The sequence below is a fragment of the Apium graveolens genome, chromosome 10 (genome assembly GCF_009905375.1).
Source record: "Apium graveolens cultivar Ventura chromosome 10, ASM990537v1, whole genome shotgun sequence".
NCBI classification, from domain to species: domain Eukaryota; kingdom Viridiplantae; phylum Streptophyta; class Magnoliopsida; order Apiales; family Apiaceae; genus Apium; species Apium graveolens.
The window spans coordinates 228,595,948-228,605,208 of record NC_133656.1 but is presented as its reverse complement, the minus strand read 5'-3'; the positions used below and the strand labels follow the sequence as shown (position 1 = coordinate 228,605,208).

At 33.0% G+C, this 9,261-nt stretch overlaps 2 protein-coding genes across 3 annotated transcripts; one reads left to right on the top strand and one right to left on the bottom strand.

Moving 5' to 3' along the window:
* The first annotated feature begins 1,776 nt into the window (after positions 1-1,776).
* On the top strand, positions 1,777-4,224 carry LOC141693549 (uncharacterized). Of its 2 annotated transcripts, none has more exons than XM_074498689.1 (3): positions 1,777-2,525; positions 3,636-3,715; positions 3,814-4,224. In XM_074498689.1, exons 1-3 carry the CDS (start codon positions 1,830-1,832, stop codon positions 3,902-3,904), a joined length of 867 nt encoding a protein of 288 aa, XP_074354790.1. In that variant the 5' UTR covers positions 1,777-1,829; the 3' UTR covers positions 3,905-4,224. The 2 variants fall into 2 exon arrangements, with proteins under 2 accessions (XP_074354790.1, XP_074354791.1); XM_074498690.1 differs by having other exon boundaries at positions 1,778-2,525; positions 3,639-3,715; positions 3,814-4,223.
* Positions 4,225-5,094: 870 nt separating this feature from the next.
* Positions 5,095-7,273, bottom strand: LOC141693728 (ribosome-binding factor PSRP1, chloroplastic). Its single transcript, XM_074498887.1, has 5 exons — positions 6,893-7,273; positions 6,509-6,652; positions 6,110-6,373; positions 5,595-5,703; positions 5,095-5,515 (listed from the first exon to the last, which is right to left on the bottom strand). Exons 1-5 carry the CDS (start codon positions 7,160-7,162, stop codon positions 5,385-5,387), a joined length of 918 nt encoding a protein of 305 aa, XP_074354988.1. The 5' UTR covers positions 7,163-7,273; the 3' UTR covers positions 5,095-5,384.
* Positions 7,274-9,261: the final 1,988 nt, after the last annotated feature.

Sequence of the window (9,261 nt, the reverse complement as noted above, 5' to 3'; positions counted from 1 at the left end):
GACGAAAAAAGAAGAAGATTATGAGGTTGGGCGCAGAGACGAGCACACAATTCAGCGTATATTAACATAAAATAAATATGTTATCGGGCTTAGCGCATCAGATGGATATTCAAGACCAACAATCCGACAACATATATTTTGCGTCAAGATATATCCAAAATCAAGTATATTGGTTATTTTTTCTTATTTTATAAATATATGGCAATCCATTCTATATTATTATTGTTTATTATTACAAAAGTATTTTTATTTGTTAGAAGTTTGATTGATTTTTATAACACCCTATTAATGATATTTTATCACACGATTTGCTAACATATATCAGACATCAAATTAATCCTAATATTCATATCTAACTACATAAATTTACGCATTAAATATTTAAAAATATATAGATTAAAATATGTATGTATTACGCATGCATGTGAATTGTAACCATTCATACCTTCTTATTAAATAAATTGTATATACATATGTCATACTTTAAGTATTATAATTATATTATACAAATAAGTTAAAATTCGTGCAAAGATAATAAAGAAGGAACTTTTATGTATCTAAGTACAATACAAACTTACAGTATTTAGAATTGTGAATAAATCAATAATTTATACTCTCTTCATCTCATATTATATGATATGTTTTGATTTTTATGTAATAAAATTGACTAGTTTTTGAGTGATAATCAAGACAAATTTATGTATAATTTTTAAAAATTGAAAAATACATTTTAAATAAAACCAAATATATTTTCTAATGATGTAAGTTTTAAATTTATTTAATAATAAAGTAAGTGTAATTTGCGGTCAAAATATGATAAAGTTTTCTATATACAAGGCAAAATACAGTATGCACATTTATCGTACTAGGTAAAAATTGTAGTGTGTCTTATTAGTGGACCTCCAAGATATATATTTATCTTATTTTATCGCCTATACCGATTAATGCACAAATGTTTTTTCTCAAATGTTGCTACTTACGTCTTTGAAATATTAAAAAATTATGAATTATATACTAAAAAATATTATAAGTTTTAGCTTATATTATTTATAAACTATATGATCATATTGGTTTATATTGACGTAAGGTTGCGTCATTACATGTCACGAAATGAAAGAATGTTATTGACTAAAACACATAATCTTAGTAAAGTTTATGTTTTAACGTCCAAAAATGTGTATTTGTTAATAATGAACGGGGAGGGGGATAGTTATTTAAGTCATGAATATTTTTTTAAAGAATTAAATTCAAATAACAAGAAAAATATTATTTTCAAAGCTCATTTTTTATTTTCAGCACAAAAATGTGTGAAAAGACCAAACTACCCTTCATTGATTTTTGTCAGGCATGTGCATCAATTGGGGCAGTTTTGTCATTTCATCATCTTTTTGCTTTTGAAGTAAAAAAAGAGTCATGGATATAACATTTCCCTATAACAATTATATAAAAAATAATTTCCAAAAAAGTATTATATTCTGTAATATCTCAAACAAAACATTTTTTAAGCATCTAGACACTGAGTTATGACATAAATATATAATCAACAATTGGAGCTAAAATAAAAAATAATTCGTACAATTTAAAATATGCACGGACATTGCATATGATATAACTTTTTTATAAGTGATACGTATAAATTTTAGTCGTTTAATTGTGTTTGGACACCTATACCCATGAATTTGTTTTCATTTGACGTATAAATCAAGGACAACAGTCCGAAACTCCCTCGTTATCTATAAAAAAACAAATAAATAACAAAATTAAAATTTTACTCATTATTGTGCAAAATAATCAAACTACAGTCACCCAAGTGTAATCTAGTCATAAGAATGAGAAATAGAAATCGAGTACCTCTTTCTTTACTATCCCCCATCCAAACAATGTCTTACTCCGGGTCAAACTGGCTCACCCGCCTCCGATCATCCAAAGGTTTTCCGGCCGATCAAAACCTCAATCTCGAACAATTCCTCACTCTCCACAATCCTACCCATCTCCCCGACCCAATCACAAATGACCCGAAACCAAACCCGAACCCAATTCCACCTCAAAATCCGGGTCTTAAACGGACCCGATCACCGGCACCTCCAATTGAAACCCTAGATTCCTCAGTCATAATGTCCAACATTTTATCTGAGCTTTTTGTAATGGGAAATTACCAAAATGCCCCTAAGAAAAAGGGGGTTCGTAAACAACCAAACCCTAGAAATTGTGTTGTTTCAATTCCCCCAATCGCAACACCACCAATGAATTGTCCTAATTTGGCATTGGATGATGAAGAAGAGGACACGTGTCGAACTGATCTTTCGAGATTTTCGAGAACAGAAGTTACTGTAATTGACACTAGTGTTGAGAATTGGAAATTTGAGAAGGTTTTGTTTAGGAGGAAAAATGTGTGGAAAGTGCGCGATAAGAAGAGTAAGAGTGTGATCAATGTGGATCGAAAGAATAGGAAGGGGAGTGGTTTCGGTGATTTTCAAGGTGAAAAGAAGTTAAAGCTTGGGGACGTAAAACGAGCAGTTACTGAAGTGAGTGATCAAGTTCCTGTGTAGATGTTAGCTGATTGTTCTTTATCTGGAAATGTATGTGTAGCTTAATATTGAGGATTTTGCTTTATATGCAATGCACTAGTTTGATTCGATTGATAGTTTTCCTGCAATTTGATGTTGCTACGTTTCGTAGTTATTATGTAATTGGGCCGTAGTAAGTTGTTTCTACCTTGGAATTGAATGGAAAAGGTTTCACTGCATAGGACTGAGTTGCTTTGGTTTTGTTAAAGGTTGATCTATGGTGATCGATTAGATTCCACTTTACTAGTAACTGCTCACTGCCTTACCGTTATGTGATTGACTGGAAGACTTGGATATATTGTACATATATGTTTTTTGATTGTTAGTTTAATATAATTTATGCAATAACAAAGGTAGAAGTGCCTCTTAATGATTTCCGAATTGTGTTATGACTGACTTCTTCAGTAATACTTGCATGTCTACTCAATGCTGGCGTACTTGTCTGTGTAGAAATCAAATTTAATTTCTATTACCAGTTTTCTCGTTTAAGCCTGAATTGCATTTGTGTACCTATAATTTACACTCTTTGGTACTTTAGTACCCACTAGTGGCTTAGGTTTGGTTATTAATATTGAAATGAAAGGATATATTTGGTAGCTTCTCACTGACTAATCTTATTATGATTTCAAGTTATTCTATGAAAGGCATCATGACTCACCTTTTCAGTACTAGTTCCATGTTTGCTCAAAGTTGGTTTATGTTTCTATTAAGAAATCGAACATAATTTCTACTACTTGTTCTGTTATTTTAGGAGTAGTTAATTAAGAGCAAATTGCATCCGCATGCCTGTATTTTACACTCCACTCATTGCCGCTTCAGTGGGCAAGTTTATTTATTAACTAATGACTGCATAATTGTTATTTTTCTTGAATCTCCTATTTATGTTAACAAAGTGCTGCACACCATAGGTAACGATCTAGTATTTAGAGGGTCATTTACTAAAATACTTGTTTATCACTATTAGAAATCATTCATATTAAACTGTGTCATATTAAATATTAGTCCATTCCAAGATCGGGACATCGCCTCACGTTTTTCAAGATTTATAATGGCTTATATTACTTTTAGCAGGGACTGCATAAGAATGACAGAGTTGAGGAGGTCTGTGAAGAGGGGCGGGATAATCTTACACAAATTTCTAAAATAAGGCAAGTAGAAGAATTCCTTAATCGAAGTCTCAAGTATCCACTTTCCCCATTGGCGTGTTTTCCTAAAATACTCATTTTCTAATAAAACAATAATGCAGATTGCCCAGTAAAGTAAAGAAAATTGGTAAAAGCAATGCTAAATGCTTGGCAAAGTCAACTCAGAGAGTGCACCAAGTATCGATGAAATAATGCCTAATGGAGATTCTGATATCAGAGGAAGAGTGCCAGTCATTGCAGTACGACTGTACCACACATGGATCTGTTGCTTGTATTGTCCTGTAGTTTTGCTTTGGAAATCAATTTGAAGCAGGATCTTGTTTGCCCCTGTTGTTAATTATAATCATAAAATAGGTTAAAAGTTGATGTATATCTTGTTGTAGTTTTTTCTTTCTAAATTTTGTATTAATATGTAAAAACATTATATACCCTTTAGACCAATGAAACTTGTGGCAGTTTATAAAGAAATTCTAGTTTAGGGAACAAGTTAAAGCAGTGTATACTAGTTTAGATTCTTACTTGGGTCATTGTGTTTAAGCTAACATTTTGTTTCAATATTTTTTTTGCTTAGTACGTAATTTCTATTACAAAATATGCCAGCCTTGGCAAAACAAGAAGCCAACAGACTGTTTGTTCCCTGTTGTGTGATTTTGTCTAGTAATCCACTGTAATGTGGCAGGCTTTAACAAAGGGAACTTTACAAATATGCATGAGTGCAAAGGAAGCTGATTCTCATATTTTGAATGGCTGTCTACATTTGTATACAGGTATACTGTAGTTGCTTGGTATCTGATTAAGAAAACTTGTAAGCAGAGTTGTTTTTAAAGTGTGAACTCTTCCCTACCCTGTAGCGTCTTCATTTTCTGGTTTGAATGATCAAATGACATGTCTTACATGTTCCCGAGAGCTATTAATTGATTATTAATATAATTCAGTTTGATCAAGCATTTTAGGGTTCAGAATATAAATCAGTAGGTGGCCAAAACCGGCTTTTCTCATGCTGTAGAGTTCAGAATATGCTTTCTATCAGTATAAATTTGTAAAATGCTAGATCCAGTATTGCATGACTAAATGTCTCGATCATTATCATTCAAATTCTTAGAACTTAAAAGTCAGTCATATATAATCATTTGACGAACTTCCCCGAACAGGCCAGAACAAAAAGTGCACCCTTGGCATCTGGAAGAAAATTACGAATCTAGAAGCAAGATAGAGATTCTAGCAGCAACACAGCTCATTTTCCTCCTCAAAATTGTCTTGTATAGTATATGAGATTCGAAAACAAGAGAATTAAGCGTCAACAGCATAAAATTGGTAGCAAAATCATATTCATTGTCAAAAGAAATCTGGATATAGATACTGAGGAAAACATAAAGGCCATGGAAACCAGAATAAAGCTTTTATAACTTCATTAAACTGCAACTCAAAAGGCCCTTGATGAAAATTTATATGTTGGCTTTAATATATACATATGTTTAGAGGCAAGCATAGTCTCTTAGTCTTGAGTAAGGGCAGAATGAAACTGAAAGTACTATAGTCATGGCATAAGAGACCTCCACAGATGTAAACACAAGATTTAGTCAATTCTTTTTTTGCCTTCTCATATTTGCAAAACACACACAGATCAGGCTACAATTTCATCTCGTACTGCTCTTCTCCCTTTCTAGTATATCTATTCTGCCACAGAAGATTCTCTTGTTGATTCCACCACCAAGGGCTCTAATTTCTCAGTTTTGCCATCTTGTTTAGGGATAATGAGCCCATAGCCCCCAGCTCTCCTTCTGTATATGATATTAACCTCACCTATAGAGAAGAGGATATAACAAATAAAAAATGCTGAAAAGTGCTGCAAACAAAAGAAAAATAAAGCATAGCTACATACCAGTATCTTCATTTCGAAAACCATAGAAGTCGTGATCAACATTTTCCAGCTGCTCAATTGCTTCATCTACCGTCAATGGAGGCATGTCAAAATATTTCGTACGCACAATCTGAAACATAAATTTGAGGAGTAAGTACATTCTGAGCACATGTACAAAAAGCAGACACAAAACAAGTGACATCATTTAAAACACTGCTACTAGGGTTGCTTTTACTGAAATGTAGCATGTAATTAGACAACAATGTAAAATAGCACATAATTATCTTCATAAGCAATCTATGGATGCAGAATATGAAATCAATACCGAGATACCCTTAAATTCAAGTATACTGGTTGGTTATACTTGAATACACTAGCATGCAACTACACAATAACACAGTAGCATACAACTTATGCATCAATTAATCCTACAGCTTATACAGTAGGTTGACAAAAAAATATATCAAAAGATGATGGTTCAACTCATGAACAATACAAACACAAACAATTTCAAGAAACAGAGAAGGTAATATAACCTCATCCATGAAAGGATCTTCATCGTCATCTTCTTCCTCTCCTTGAGCAGATGAAAGTGAACCATTCTGAAGTAACATAGCCTCAGGATCCCTAACTTTTAGTCTATCAAATCCTTTCATATGACGTCCATGGTCAGAATCTTTTTCCTTAATCTTCCTCAATTTCCTTTGTATAACCGAAGACACAGCATCTATACTAGCATACATTGTCTCCGCATCTTCCTCCGCCCTAATCACTCCATGCTTCTTGGTAAACAAAGTCACCTAACGAAACCAAAACTCACGTACACAACATTATAATCACCATTTAATCCACACATTGAACTTATAATCATGAATCCCTCTACAAGTAACATTCCAATTACAATTCAGGATCACTGAGTAACATGTATGACATACCTCAGATCTTCGAACCTTAGGACCTTTCCCAAACTCGCCTCCACGTACGGATAATCTGACATCAACTTCCCTAACCAGATGACTATGCTTTTGAATTGCTTTTCCCACCTTATCTTCTACATGGCCTTTCACACCTTCACTTAGCTAAAATCACAATATTATTAAAGTTAAAACAGAAAATCGCATTAAATCCCTCCCTCCCTCCCCCCCTCTCTCTCTCTCTCTCTCCCTCCCCGCTCTCGCTCTCCCACTCTTCCTCTCTCTCTCTCTATCATCCCCTCCCTCTCTCTCTCTCTCTATCTCTCTCTCCCCCCTCCCTTTCGCAGTATAAAAAAATTGTAAACAGACATTATAAAGTTTAAGGAATACAAGGGGGGTGAGTACCTCGAAGTGTTTGCCTTGGAGAATGAGCTTAACAGAAGAGAGAGGGCCATCCCACGCCATTCTCGCACCACCGGACTTTCTTAACTTAGTCACCGGATATTTCTCGCCTGAAAGAGGGTTCCGATTAACACGGAAGATGGAAGTAGAAGGGTGATGGTGGGATGGTAATATAATGTTGGAAAGAGCAGCATTCTTGGGTGTTGAAGAACAACTTGGTGGCGGAGGACGGTGGCTCACGGTGGTTTTGATGGTCGGAAAGAGAGTCGCCATTTTGTTTTTTAGTTTGTAACGGATAATTAAATTTTAATTTGGGGGACAAGACAGCAACTGCTTTTATGTGGATAAGATTTTTGTTCACTGATACTAGATTTTTGTTTATTTATATTTTTGCTTGTACAGTTATTTATAGGGAGAGCTAAGTTTCCATTTTTTAACACCACAATTTTACTATTTTTTGTAAATATTTGTAAAAATACATTCTGTAACTAAAAATAATCATATATGTTACACATTTTAAATATTTTAATAAATAAGTGAAATTTTTATGACTACATTCGAGTTTGCACATATTTGCATTGAGATTGTTTTAAGTTATTAAATCGTCTATTGCAATTTTTTTTTTAAAAATTATATTTTTACAAATAAAACTATGAAACGTAAGTTTAGGATATTCTATACAATTCTATTTCATTGTTATATTATTTGATATCATACTAGGTTTTTTTTTAAATACTTATTAAATATTCTTTTTATTGACATGTATTATTTTCATAGTTCATTGTATTCGGTTTTACCGATTTCGGAAATCGAAATTATTCGGTTGAAGTACCGATTTGTGATTTATCGGACAATTTTTAAAAAAATGGATAATTTATCGACGATTTATCGAAAATTGGTCAAATCAGACAAATATTTTTGACCGATTTTTGAGTAATTTATCAGCGAATTTTAAAAAATCAGCCGATTTCCGTAACAAAAATTGTATCATACTAGAAGATTTTTATATTTGAATTTAGCAACACAATCTAGTAAAAAAAAGAGAGAGCAGAATTTAGCACAAAATAAAGATTTTATTTGAGACCCTATTAACATGTTTTGGACCCATTATCCAGATTCAAATTATCTGCAGTAAGATACAGATGATAACGTGTCTGGTATTATCTAACTTGGGCCCATAAGGAGAGTGGTCCTATTAGTTACAGCCCATATAGATGTCATGGGCAGCCTGAATGGATAACTATCCAACCAAGTAGCTGAATAGGAAAAACAGCTCAAATTATTCGGATATCATGGTAAATTTCATTCTTAGCCGAATAAATTAGTTTTTCTTGTATATAAAATATTTTATTAAATAACTATAATTTGTAAGTTAGTCTTGTAGACATGCATTCCCTTGAATTAAGGTGAGTCTCAACCTCATTTTTAGAAAAATATATTTTTTTTCATTACATATAAAATCAAAGGTTGACTGTGTTGGTTAAAGAAGGAAAACTATCATCTTAGTCATCGATCCGAATTCCACGGGAGCAGAATTATGTCTGTGCTAGAGCCTGTCGCTCAAAATACGGTTTGCAGGCTATTACGTGTGCCCGTGGAGTTTATCCAGTGCGCATATAAAAGGTAGCGACTACGAGTTCACTACGATAAAAAAAAATGAATTAGGAAATTGCAAGGCTTGTTAACTAATAATCATGATAAATTGATAAATAACATACCGTTAAACATGTTTAAAGTAAAATAATATAATTGACATCAAGAAAGCATGCTAATATTCTATGGAGTTTATCAATTTATCGAATATTGAAATACATCGTATAATCAAAGAAAAAATATGATTTTAAGAAATTATTGGTTGATTATTTTTAGAAATGGAAAAGGCACAAATTTCAACCATCCGAAGTGGTGTTAACACGTGTGACGACGATCTTCGTCAGCTCACAACATCCACCCACTTGTTGCCACACTATCCTGTCATTTATCTTGGGGGGTCCATACACTAAAATATCTTGACTGATTTTTTCAAATTCGCGGCTTTAAAAATATCGGTAGTTATAGACTTATAGTGCACATGCAGCTGCAGGTGTGTCAATATTTTATACTTCACTCAACAAATTTGAGCCATCCAACGGACCCCCTCACTTTACGCTTGCCATTCATTACTCTCCCCATGCTTTGAGATGCAAGTTCAAATACATTCATTTTTTAGAAAAATTATTCATTTTAAATAATTATTCAAATTATGATAAAAGAAAAATATACGAAAATTTATTCCAATTAATCTTTTGGTTTGAAGGATGTGTCCTCGTGACCTCATCTTTCTTTAAATAGCATAACATTCAGTATTGAAATCTTCGGTATCTTGGAATTTT

Bases quoted from the DNA above. Each gene is read 5' to 3' on its own strand.
- LOC141693549 (XM_074498689.1), top strand. From the start codon at position 1,830: ATGAGAAATAGAAATCGAGTACCTCTTTCTTTACTATCCCCCATCCAA. The intron at 2,526-3,635 runs GTGAGTGATCAA...TATTACTTTTAG, and splicing joins TAAAACGAGCAGTTACTGAA to CAGGGACTGCATAAGAATGA. The intron at 3,716-3,813 runs GCAAGTAGAAGA...ACAATAATGCAG, and splicing joins ACACAAATTTCTAAAATAAG to ATTGCCCAGTAAAGTAAAGA.
- LOC141693728 (XM_074498887.1), bottom strand. From the start codon at position 7,162: ATGGCGACTCTCTTTCCGACCATCAAAACCACCGTGAGCCACCGTCCT. The intron at 6,653-6,892 runs GTACTCACCCCC...TTGTGATTTTAG, and splicing joins TCCAAGGCAAACACTTCGAG to CTAAGTGAAGGTGTGAAAGG. The intron at 6,374-6,508 runs GTATGTCATACA...TGGTTTCGTTAG, and splicing joins CTAAGGTTCGAAGATCTGAG to GTGACTTTGTTTACCAAGAA.